The sequence below is a fragment of the Triturus cristatus genome, chromosome 1_2 (assembly GCF_964204655.1).
Source record: "Triturus cristatus chromosome 1_2, aTriCri1.1, whole genome shotgun sequence".
In the NCBI taxonomy this organism is placed as follows: Eukaryota; Metazoa; Chordata; class Amphibia; order Caudata; family Salamandridae; genus Triturus; species Triturus cristatus.
In genome coordinates, this window is record NC_140580.1 from 380,316,721 (window position 1) to 380,329,537 (window position 12,817).

At 44.4% G+C, this 12,817-nt stretch overlaps 1 protein-coding gene across 1 annotated transcript in view; it reads left to right on the forward strand.

Annotated features, from left to right (window-relative positions):
- Positions 1 to 12,817, forward strand: part of BMS1 (BMS1 ribosome biogenesis factor) — a 138,185-nt gene that overhangs the window by 95,541 nt on the left and 29,827 nt on the right. The window contains exons 17-18 of the mRNA XM_085605114.1: positions 9,252 to 9,432; positions 9,970 to 10,028. Coding sequence (XP_085461240.1) covers positions 9,252 to 9,432; positions 9,970 to 10,028 — 240 coding nt within the window. The remainder of the gene's footprint in view (positions 1 to 9,251; positions 9,433 to 9,969; positions 10,029 to 12,817) is intronic.

Here is a 12,817-nt window from a genome sequence, read left to right on the forward strand (position 1 = left end):
GAAGCTAGACGCCCTGCCACTAGAGCCTGCTATGCTGCCAAGTGGAAAAGATTTGTTGTTTATTGCCATAACAACACAATCAATCCTCTAGACGTGTCTATACAACACATCATATGCTACTTACTCCACCTACAAAGGTGTAATCTAGCATATACCTCCATTCGGCTACACCTCGCAGCAATTGCAGCTTACCTACAAAACAGGCAGCACCTATCCCTTTTCAGAGTACCTGCCATTAAAGCCTTCATGGAAGGCCTAAAAAGAATAATTCCCCCCAGAGTACCACCCTCACCTGTGTGGAACTTAAATATCGTTCTCACAAGGCTAATGGGGCCGCCCTTCGAACCTTTGCATAAATGCGAACTGCAATTTCTCACATGGAAAACAGCTTTCCTTGTAGCCATCACTTCCCTTAGAAGGGTCAGTGAGATACAAGCACTTACCATACAAGAACGTTTTCTTCAAATGCACCAGAACAAGGTTATTCTCCGTACCAACCCAAAATTCCTACCTAAAGTCATTTCCCCTTTTCACCTAAACCAATCTGTAGAATTACCGGTATTTTTCTCGCAACCTCAGACTGTTGCAGAAAGGGCTCTACACACACTAGATGTCAAACGAGCCTTACTTTACTATATCCAAAGAACACAACCTTTCAGAAAGACCAAACAACTGTTTGTCTCTTTCTCTCCACCACACAAGGGCAACCCCATCTCAAAATCGGGGATAGCTAGGTGGATTGTAAAATGCATCCAGATTTGCTACCACGAAGCAAAACGAACGCTATCCGTTCCCCCTAAAACCCATTCTACACGAAAGATAGGGGCTTCTATGGCTTTTCTAGGGAACATCCCATTAGATGATATCTGCAAAGCAGCTACATGGTCAACACCGCACACTTTCACCAAACACTACTGTGTAGATGTGCAAACCAAGCAACAAGCTAGTGTGGGCCAGGCTGTACTAAAAACACTATTTCAAACCACTGCAACAGATACCGGTGGTCGCCGCTAAGGTTGGGAACTGCTATATAATCTATGCAAAATTGTGTAATCTGCAGCTCATATGCCTCGAACGGAATATGCTACTTACCAGTATGCATCTGTTCTTGGCATGTAGAGCTGCAGATCTACACACGCCCACCCGCCTCTCCGGCTACCTGTATCTGTTCCAGTCTATCTTATTTAGATACAACACACATGGGTTTCTTCACTGTTATTACTACGCTCCATCTTTCCCTGCTGGCGAAAAACAATCTGAGGATGGAGCCGAAGCTCATGCGCAATACGATCCAAAGGAGGAGTCACCAACCTCGAGACTTTCAAAGACTTTCCAAGAGGAAAAACAAACTGCAAACATCAGGGCCCAACACCAGATGGCGATCTATGCAAAAGTGTGTAGATCTGCAGCTCTACATGCCAAGAACAGATGCATACTGGTAAGTAGCATATTCCTTCTAAACGGTGGGGTTCCATAAGGCTCACCTCTGTCCCCTCCTCCTCTTCAACCTCTACATGTTGTCAATAGCCCCTGTAATAAAAAAAAAAAAGAATGGGTTTCATTGCCAGATTTATGCTGATGACACCCAGTTCCATCTCCAAAAGAACTGCACTGTCTTCTGACAATTAAACACCTGATGAACATCTGGGCTTCCGAATTTGACCAACCTCCACCCCCTGCAGAGGTGGTCCGAAATCTTGCAGTAATCTTCCATTCCAAATTATCTTTCAACACACAGATTCAGAGCGGTTATCAAATCAACCAATTTCTTTCTGCATTCTCTTGCAGAAATCTTCCCCTACTAACGGGCCATCACTCCAAAATACTAGTCCAAGCACTTGTAATAGGCACACTGCTGTTAACCAAAATATGCTAAGCAATGCAATCGTAAAACTCCAGTGAGTTCAAAACCATGCTATCCTCATCATTTATGGTCTAAATAAGGATGATCATATATCAGCTGTCCAAGCCCAACTTGCTTGGCTTATTATAAAGGGCCTGATAAATTTCAAAGTCCTATGCATAATCTGGAAAACCACTAAATCAAAACTCCCAACTGCCAATCCAATCTCTTCCATGTCTACCAGTTGCCCATCTTCGCTCCACCACTGACTGCAAGCTGATAATTCCAAAGTAGCGCTGTTCCACATTTGGAGATTGATCAGTGAAAGTAGCAGGCACACAACTGTGAAAGAACTTCCTAAAGAACCGCAGACTGATCAAAACATTCTCCAGTTTTAGGTGAAGCATAAAGCAGTCAGACAGCAACCATGAATGCTATTTTCTGTCTCATGAGCATCCTTCACAAGGACCATAGACTGATCGAATCTAAATCATTTTCTGTCTCCACATCAGAGATGATGCTTTTTTTGGTTTGCAGATTACTTTATATTTCTGCGCTACTTCTATTCCTCTTTCTCCTGTCCTCTTTTGGTTCTTCATTTCTCAGCTCTATCTGGTATTTCGCCTGTCAATTCTTTATTTGTTTTATCTTGCTTTGAGCAGTTGGGCTCTTTTTCATACTGAATATTCAGCCCTTATTTTTTCCTATTTGCTGCTTATCTATAAGCTTCACCTAGAAGCTTGACCCTTGCCACTTGTTGAGCGTTACAAATAACATTTTTAACAATCCCTGCTCCAAGGGAATTTTTTTGAATAGTCATTAAATGGGCTGTAGTCCTGAGGAAACCTCAATTTGGGAAAGGCCATAATGGTGATTAGTTTAGATCCAGAGTGGCAGAGGCGAAGAGTTTAAAAGCAAATGCATTCTTGTTCTCCTTGTGGAATTAAACACAAATTGTCAATAATGGTCATGATATCTTGCACCTTATTAAACATCAAAACGACGATCCCAAACACACCGTCCTCCTTAGCACTCCAACGACCACCACAGACCACCCACTCACCCCTTGGGAACAACTATGCGCACTGAACACTCCCAAACAGCACAAATTACATGCCTTGCTTTTACTCTACGCTAAACGACAAGTGGCGATACACTGGGGGAGGAGGAAGGTGCCGTTGATTAAGAGGTGGATTGCTGATGTCATCTATGGGAATGTACAACTGAGTACATTCTGGGAGTTGGTGCCTCCTACCTGCCGGCCTCGGGACATTTGGGACCCTTTTCTGACGTGGCTAAGAGGACAGAGCGAACTGGCTGGCGAAACTATGGGTGTGAATGCATGTCCTGAACCTTAGTTGAGCTTCTGCCGGGGGTAGCGCACTGAGGGGTGACCCCGACCCCTGTGGAATGAGCCGCGAGCTCTGTGGGAGTTCATCTGCCCTGAGAGTTGTTTGTTCTGCTGCGGGGTGTGCTGGGCGGAGGGTTTGTATGGTTTGGCAAACTGCCATCGTGAGGATCCTTCATGCATGTGATTAAGTACTGTTTAATACGCCAGGCAGGGGCTTGGCGAGACCGGGTATTGATCTACTGCCTAATGTATACACTATATCTGCGCTAAATTTCACTATGATGTATCAAAGTACTGGCTTATGTTGTAATACAGATTTTGTAACTTTGAAAAAGCTAATAAAAATAAAAAACTATGCGCACTGAACACAACCACTCTAATGAACTCCTTCCACTCGGGAGCACCCACTGACGCATGCCCCCTACCATCTTTTCTGCCATGGAAGTGACTAGATCAGCCGCTAGCTCACCACCATCCTCAACGCCTCCATAACGACAGCCACCTTTCCTGACGCCTGGAAACGTGCAAAGGTGAGACCCCTCCCCAAGAAACCCTCTGCAGACCCCAGTGAGCTCCAGAACTACCATCCCATCTCACTGCTCCTGTTCCCCATTTCAGAGCCAACCACAGCACAGCGACAGCCCTGATCACCACTTCAGGTGATATCCGCACTCTACTCGACAGGGGAGAATCGGCTGCCCTGATTCTGCTTGACCTCTCCGCAGGCTTTGACACAGTCTCCCACCATACACTCATCGATCGGCTACGCCAGATTGGAATCACAGATGAAGGGCTGAGATGTATGGCATCCTTTCTCAAGGGGCGCACCCAGAAAGTCCGCCTCCATCCCTTCACCGCCCAACCCAAGCACACCATCTGCGGCGTCCTTCAAGGCTCATTCCTTAGTTGGAGGAAGCTGGATTTGTATAAACTATACCAAAATGAGGCATAGTGTGCACAGAGTCCAGTGAAACCCAAAGGTGAGCAGAGGTAAAAGTAGATAGCACCTTACTCTCTATTTGTGGTAGTGTGGGCGAGCAGTAAGGCTTTATCAGAGGGTAGTGTTGAGCATTTGTTGTACACTCTCAGGCAAGAAATGATATCACACACTCAGACTGTACTCAGACCAATTTGATTGTATAAAAATATTATTTAGTTATTTTATTTCTAGAACCAAGTCAAGGCTGGTGCAGGTAAGTAAAATAATACTTTGCAATACATATGCAATTAATTACAGTTGAATGCAGGTTCACATGCAGTTGGTTGATTTACGGGTTAAGTCAATAATCAGAATTACTTTTCAGTTACTTTGTAGATTACAATACTCGTTACGTCTTGGATTACTTTTTAAGTTACTTTTGCTAATCAGTGTGATATGCCTAGATATCAGACTGAGGCATTTCCTAGACAAAAGTTAAGTAATTCCCTTTTGATACATTTGCAGTTTTTCAAGGTTTCATACAAACGAACTCCACACTTTGAACAACTTTCAAAGAAAAGCAGTCAATGCAATCCTATGGGAGGACATTAAGTTATCGGTTTACAAGCAAGTACTGTTTTGAAGTTGGTATTCTGGGGTTAAAACTGGGTTCCCCCAGGGTCTAGGATGCACTCTCAAAGCACCCTCAGCTGCACTAGGGCAGCCCGTGCAGAGTGTGGTGGCCCAATGTTATCCAATGGGGGATAGGGAGCCTCCGGTTGGTTGCTGCTCACGAGCTGGCCACAAGGTTGTGGGAGAAAAGCTCCTGGAGTAAATACGTTGGGAGGGGTCGGGCACCTCGGGTTCTCTTCTCCAGGGCTCAGGGTTGCTGGATGCAGGAGTCTCTTTTCAGGTCGGATCTCACCTTACAGAGCCACTCGCGGTTGGGGGGGGTTGCCATGCAGAGGCTGCAGGTGATGTCGGGGAGTCCTGGAGGGTCAACCCATGGTAGGCTCACTCTGGAGCGCTGGGGGATCTCGCTGGGACCCGTGGGCCAACCGGATTCGGGCAGTAGGCGTCGGGTGCAGTGGTGGTTCCAAGCGTCCAGTTTCTTTGTCTTCAGCAGGCTCAAAATCTGTTTTGTGAGTTTCTTTTGAACAGAGCTGCTGTTCACAGGAGATCCGGTCTTTGTTGAAGGCAATCAGTCCTCCCAGGGTTCTGGAGGTCGCTGGCTGCAGGAAAAGGCGATTTTTGGCGCAGGATCTCTGGAAACTGCAGACGGGCCGGAAGGGCTGGGGCCAAGTCAGCTCTTCTCTACAGACTCCTCTGCTGGGCTTCTTCTTTCGTCCTTCTTCTTCGTAGGTTGCAGGAATCTGTCTTCTGTGTTCAGGGCTGCACCCTAAATACATTATTTAGGGGGTGTTTTAGGGGTCTCGAGGTCAGTAGCTAAAGGGCTACTGACCTTAGGGTGACTATGACCTTGGTGTGCTCACTCCAGTGAGTGAGCACAATCCCATATCCTGATTGGAGAGTGCCTGCCATTTGTTAGATTGCGGGCACTGAAGAGTGGGCTTCACCTCGCCTCCCCCACCTGAGGGGTGGGTTTGGCAGAAGTGGGCACAACTTGTGGGCTGCTCTAATTTTTCCTGCCTGTCTTCCCGCCAAAAAGGAGGGAAGACAGGAAGGGGGCCTGCTCCTGATGACAGGAGAGGCCGGCGGTTGCTCTACAAAGGCAGCAAGGCCTTTGACGCTCCCCTGTCACAGATGGCTCTTCCTGACATGGGGGGGGGGGGGGGGGTGGACTACTTACGCCTAGGAAAGGGTTTGTTTCTGGGCTCAGGGAGTGAAGGCTCCCACCCCAGGGGTCCAGAAACATTTCTCGTGGTGGCAGGCTTGTGTGTACCAGCCAGGGAACCAACCAGAGGCAGGTCGTTTTTCAGGAGGCATCTCAAAGATGCCCTCTGAGTGCATTTTTCATTCAATCCCACACTGGCATCAGTGTGGGTTTAATGTGCTGAGAAGTTTGATACCAAACTTCCAAGTTTTCAGTAAAGCCATTATGGTGCTGTGGCGTTCGTAATGACAAACTCCACGCACCATATACTCTTAATGGCATTACTGCACTGTTGGGGTACAGGGCTCGTGCACCTGCACCCTCACCACTGGTATAGTGCACCCAGCTAGAGGGGCGGCTTACCTATGCCAGGACAGTGTGCCATGTCGACTCTTCACTTTGTTCTGCACCAAAACACGCAGTCTGCAATGGGGGAGGGGGGTGGTGGGTGTGTGTGTGTGTGTGTGTGTAGGTAGGTAGGCACAGGGCTTCTAAGGGTGGCACAATAAGTGCTACAGTCCGTAGATTCCTTCCCTGCCCACAGTGCCCTTGGTACCAATGGTACCTTTCACAAGGGACTAACATGTGGCCAGAGAGGTGCCAATTGGGGGCACATGGTACAGTTTTTGGAAATAACACAGGCCCTGGAAACCTGATTGGCAGGGACCCAGGGCCCATCAAGTCAAAGTGCATCAGAAATCTGGCAAAAAAGAGGGGGTTACTGCAACAGAAACATAGCTTCCTACATCAGTCCATCCCTTTTCAAGATCTACATGACACCACTGGCAGAAATCATAAGATCGCACGAAATCAACATCATTTTCTACACCGACGATACCCAGCTCGAGCTCTCGCTCTCATCGGACTCCACCTAGACGAAGACAAACTGCCACAATTCTATGAAGAACATCTCAGCCTGGAGGAAGACCAACTTCCTGAAGCTCTATACGGACAAAACTGAAGTTCAGATCTTCGGCAGACCCTCCTCCCTATAGAATGACTCTAGGTGGCCAGCGCAACTCAGACCCACTACCAAAGACCACGCCTGTAACCCTGGCATCATCCTGGACACCAAACTCTCCTTGAAATGTCAGGTCAATGCAGTCTCCTCAGCCTGCTTCTACACACTCTGCATGCTCCGTGAAGTCTTCAAGTGGCTTCCCATCAGCACAGCCGGCTAAACTACAGTGACACACTCTATGCAGGCACCACCACTGAACTCATGAAAAGACTCAAGACTATTCAGAACTCAGCTTTCAGACTGATCCTCAACCTGCCCAAGAGGACCCACATCACTCAACACCTGAAGGACCTCCACTGGCTCCCTATCCAGAGGCAATACCATTTCAAGCTTCTGACCCACACCTACATATCCCTCCACGACCAAGGACCCACCTACATGAATCACTGCCTGCATTTCCACCGAACCTCCATGGAACCTCCACTCCGCACACCTCGCCCTCGCACAGATTCCACGCATCTACCGTGACCGCTCCAGAGGAAACTTCTTCTCCCACCTCACCACTAAATCCTGGAGCGCCCTCCCCCTCCACCGTCTCACCTCAACCTGACGGACCCATTTCAGGAAGGGACTCGAGACCTGGCTCTTCGACAGATGCCTGCAGCACAGCGCCTGGATACCCCTTTGGGTGATAAGCTGCACTGTACAAGTACAACTTGATTGATTTAGCGAGAAAGTTGATCATAGATAACCAAAGAAGGCGTAACAAAATTACTGTTATTTATTCTCATAATAAATCTGCAAACCTTTTTTCACTGGAGCATCCCAACTGCATTCCTCTCCATTAACCCTGGAATTCGTTTCTAGGAGAGCAAGAGGAGGCCAACGGTGGCATTAGACTTGTTTGGTCATGGATTTGTTGGCTGAACGACCAGATCAGTGACAGTTAACATGGAAGGGACCTCAACGAAGAGGCAAAAACAATCTTGCCATAAGGGCTCTGGTGCATGACCAATGATGGGAGTAAATTTAAATAGGACACTTTGCATGGAAACGCATCATTGTGACAGGGATGTTTATAGACGTTCACAAAGGAAATAATGCCAAAGGGTGAGAATTTGAATTTTGGAAGAAATACACTATGCTGGGCGTAACAAGCAGAGCCGCCCTGAAATGGCCTTTATAATGGGTTTAATGCATCCTTACACTGATTATGGAATATTCTGTAATATGAAGGGACTGTTTCATTTAGAGTACAGTCAGAGAATCCATGGAGGTTTTATTTTATCTTCATGAGGCGATATACTTCCTATTCCAAGTTTGTGTATATCAAACAGTATTTTAGAATGGAACTCACATTTATAAATATGGCCTTAATTGTAGACCGAATGGACTGCTCTAGGCGAGCCGTTTAGGATGTTAGATGACCTCATGGTGGCAAGAGAGATAAAAAGCCCGAGTTGTTTCAAGCAAATGGTTTTGGCATTGTTTGTCAGATTTGGCGTGTTAAGGGTGCAAATATCTATAGGATTGAGACCTACCTTGTATTGGAAGACTGGATACAAAAGTAAGGGCCTGGGAATGAGGCTGGTCCTGACAGTCTTACCCTAGGTGCACGAAGGAAGCAGTAGGGGTATAGAGGGGTAGGGCAGGCCAGAAGAGGCACATGAGGATTTCTGGATTTCTTCCAGCTGTTAGCCTTTGGCAAGAATGGGAAAGAATCCTTCAGAGAAAACAATGAGGTTAAAACAACGCATACCAAAAACAGACTGGCAGTGAACATGAATGAACAGAAGACACGGAAATTATGTTAGTGTTGTGATTGTGCACAATGAAAAAGAAATGAAATAGTCGCTCTGAAATTAGAAAAAAGAATTTATAAAAGAGTATCCAGTTACTTTTGAATTACCAAATGATAACTTTAATACATCCGTACATATTTTCTTTTTTTGTACTGTAAAAAATTGTTATTTGAGTTCTGAGTGTTTACAATAATATTTAGACAATACCATACTGTTGTAGGGTTAAGTCCATGGTAAACTGTTATGGAACAGCTATGGGATCATATTCGAAAATTACATATTGAGTTTGTGCAAGTTTCACTATGGTACATAAGCCTACACCTGTATCAGTTACAGATGGCTGAGGACTTTTGTGACAAAAACATCATTGTGAGAAATACAGAGTACAACCAGACCTTTTTGTACATTTATTACCCAATTTATTACTTTGGAAACCTTTTCTGATACTTCAGTTTTCTAATTAAAATCCTTCACACAACCTTAATGTTTGGAGCCCCATTGCAGGAAATTCTTGTAAACAGCATGTACTTTACCCACACAGATGCGACTCAAGAAGCACCGGTGGCATCGGAAGATTCTAAAGACTCGAGACCCTTTGATCTTCTCATTGGGCTGGCGGCGCTTCCAGACCATTCCTATGTACTACATAGAAGACCACAACGGTCGGCACCGACTTCTAAAGTACACGCCAGAACACATGCACTGTGGTGCCACCATCTGGGGTAAGCCCTTGTCCCTCTTCTGTCTTGATTTGCAGTTGTTATAAAGATCTCCTTTTAACTGATACCATTTATACAGGCATTTCACATCTCGGAGTATGGTGTCTACTAGTCTTTGACCAACATGATTTCAGCTAAAAGTGCTTGCTCTCTCCTCTGTCAAAGCAGTGTACAGCTCCACACCATTTATGTAACAGACTCAGGAAGTTCAGCCAAACTCTCACAATCTATTCCTGAATAGGCCTCCGTTTTTGTGCAGCCCTTTCAGATGTACCGAAACATTTTGAACCCCCAGAATATGACATCCATATCTATCCTTGGAAAAAAAAACAAAGCTGGCTCTTAGATGTGCATAGGATCTCTGCTGTCTATTTTCAGAATCATGCATTATGTGAAAAGATTCTTGCTTCAGCATTGTAAAGGCAAGACACCTTGCTCACACTGTGTGTGGAGGTGTAGTTCTTCTTTGTGTAATTGTTGTAAAACGTGCATGTTAAACTTCATACATTGATCTTCCTTTTCTGTCTTTATGTTCTTAAGGTCCCATCACTCCACAAGGCACTGGCTTTTTGGCTGTCCAGTCAGTGAGTGGTACAACGGTAGGTACAGAGGCGAGCAATTTGCATGCAACACTGATTTTCCTGGCTGTTAGCATTGCTCATTGGTGTTCCATATTGTGTTCCCAAGTAGGAAAAGAAAGTCTGCTTATAGCACATTCCAAATTGATCAATCAATACAGCCACGTGAATATACCATACCTCTTTATTAAAGATGACATAATGCAGAAACGCTTCACAAGGCAGATGCATCCAAGCTGTATCTACGCCGGTGATCGTCTTTGTCCTTCACCTACAGAACACTGATATTTTAACTTTTTCAGAATCCTGTCACTTTAAGCTTTTGATTTATTGGTGTTTAGTATCTCCAGATTCTGTCAAGTCTCCTGTTAATCCTCTGCACAGCTTAGTATTCTTGAAACGCAAAAAATACAAGAGGCTTCATAGGTAACTGGAATGAGCTTAGCCCTCCCAGATTTAATGAGACCACCTGAATAAAGTACCTCTAGACATAAAAAAAAAAATCATCACAAAGAAATGCTAAACCACATTTTTAACAGTTCTGATGCTGTGAAAAATAAGCTGTTTTATACCATTTTGTAAAACTATTTCAGGGATGTTAATTTGTCTTGTGTGCCATCAGTATATTTGATTCCTCATTTTTCTGACCTTTAATGCTGGTTGAAAACAAAAAGTCGTTTTTAAGGTCAGTCCTTTTTGGACATATGATCTGCTTCATTTTGTGTACATTACTGACTAGTTCTACCTCCATTGCATCTTCATTTTGTTACAGTTTGCTTTAGTAATTCTTTTGACCTTGTGCTTTTCACTTCCCGAACTCAAGGAATGGCGCAAACGTCTGAATCCTCAACGCCTGGAACATGAGGCAGGCTACGTTGAAGGCTAAAAATGTGTGCTGTCCAGCGATATTCTAGAGGACAAAAACTTCTTATCTGGATGTCTTTGTTCCTTGAGATAGTTAAGGCTAGTAGTATTTTAGAAGCATTGGATATCCAAAGAGTTTGGCTGTGGGTCATCTGTCTGACCACGGAAATCCTAGTTTTACTGACTTTTTCTCAATGAAACCTGCCGCACATCTTTAAGGGTTGTGTGCTGTTATCAGCCATTCAGTTTGATTCCCCTTAACTGCTACAAGAACAACGGCTAAATGTTAGAATCAACAGTAGAAGGGAAAACTACACATAACCTTAGATTTGTGAGCTGGAGCGAATGATTTGTTGTCCTTCACTGTGAGAGAAATGGAGGCATTTCTACTTGGATGTACTTAGAGGTGTTGTCTATGTGCAGGTAATCACATGGCTTCAAAATGAAAGCTTCACTTATTGCTTTTGCTAAGTGACCCATTGACTGGAAGTTGTAGACTGGAGTTATTGTCTCTCCATGCTAAATGTGTACATTTTCATGTTTTGGTGCTAATTTGTTTTGGGATTCTGGTGATGTTTTAATTTTTTTCCCAGAGTGCTGGCATTCAGTACCTACCAGTGCTTACACAGCTGCACTGCAATAATTTCTCAAGAACTGTCCCCCCCCCCCGCGCAATATTTACAAAATACGTTGTTTTTATTGCACTCCAATTTACAGCATGTATATTTTAATTAAAGGATGAATATTGTAGGATATATAACGTTTCTCTAATCGCAGTTATTAAAGCAGATTTATTGTAGACTCTGCTGAGTATTGGCTGCTTTTTATATGCTTCTAGCAATCCTTCTCAGTCAAACACTGTTTCTCTCACACAGAGACACTGTGACACCCTCCCCCATGCTTCCCTTGCAGGCTTGCAGGACTCCAGTTTAATCAGAAACGTATTTTTCAAATATCATTTTGTAAACAAATTCTGGACATAGAGGCCATTCCCACATCTCTGTTAAAGATTGACATTTGAAGGGAAAAACTCTACCAACAAGGTAGTTAGTACCTTGTATAACTTTAAAACCTTTGCCCTTGTATGCTTAACCACATTGAACCTGATTTTCAGCATCCTTCACATTGCTTTTCTGTACTGGCCGCACGCATCCATTCAAATTATGCTGATAGCCTACCACGTGGCCCCATTTCATGTGACACTTCAAACTGGCCCTGGTTTATTTACTGACATCTCTTTGTAGTCTTGGACATGTGATTTCTCTTTTAACATTAGTCAAAATCGCAGCATACAAAGTGCAGTTTGCTAAGTGCTAGGAATAGCTGTACGTGTCGCATATGACAAAAAAACACCAACAGCCATGAATGATATTCTGTTTTTCTGTCATGCTTTCACCTCTGTACCATGCACTTGCTGCCACCACAAGGCTACATTCACTACACCATTCAGTACTTAAAGCATGGGGGATTGGCGTGTTTCTTTCTATGGTTCCTTCACATGTAAGCTAGAATAGATGTGGACCACCACTTATTTATCATTTTCAGAATAAAATTAGTGTCAAAAGATCAGTGATTCAATTTTTCTAGGGTCTCTGCTTTGTAAAATTTAGATCAAATCGGAAACATTCTTGTAAACCCTGTATCTTTACACAAAGCACAAAAGATGGCAGAAACAACCAGAGAATTAAACATGTTAGGGACAATATGGACATCCAAACAAGCTAATCTTTCACCAGGTCTCCCTGTTTTCGAGGCTAAACAAATAAAAAGGCCATGTTAGTGTGTCCCCCTTCAGCAAGCAATTAAAAAAAAGAAATCTTATCCATTATTCTTAGATGGCATCTTAGTGTGAATGCAGGGAACTCTTTGTTTATGAGGCGTAACCATCTTGCACGGATAAGCGCTTTTCCCCTTTCCCTGGTGTTTTCCCTCTCTTTCTGGGCAAA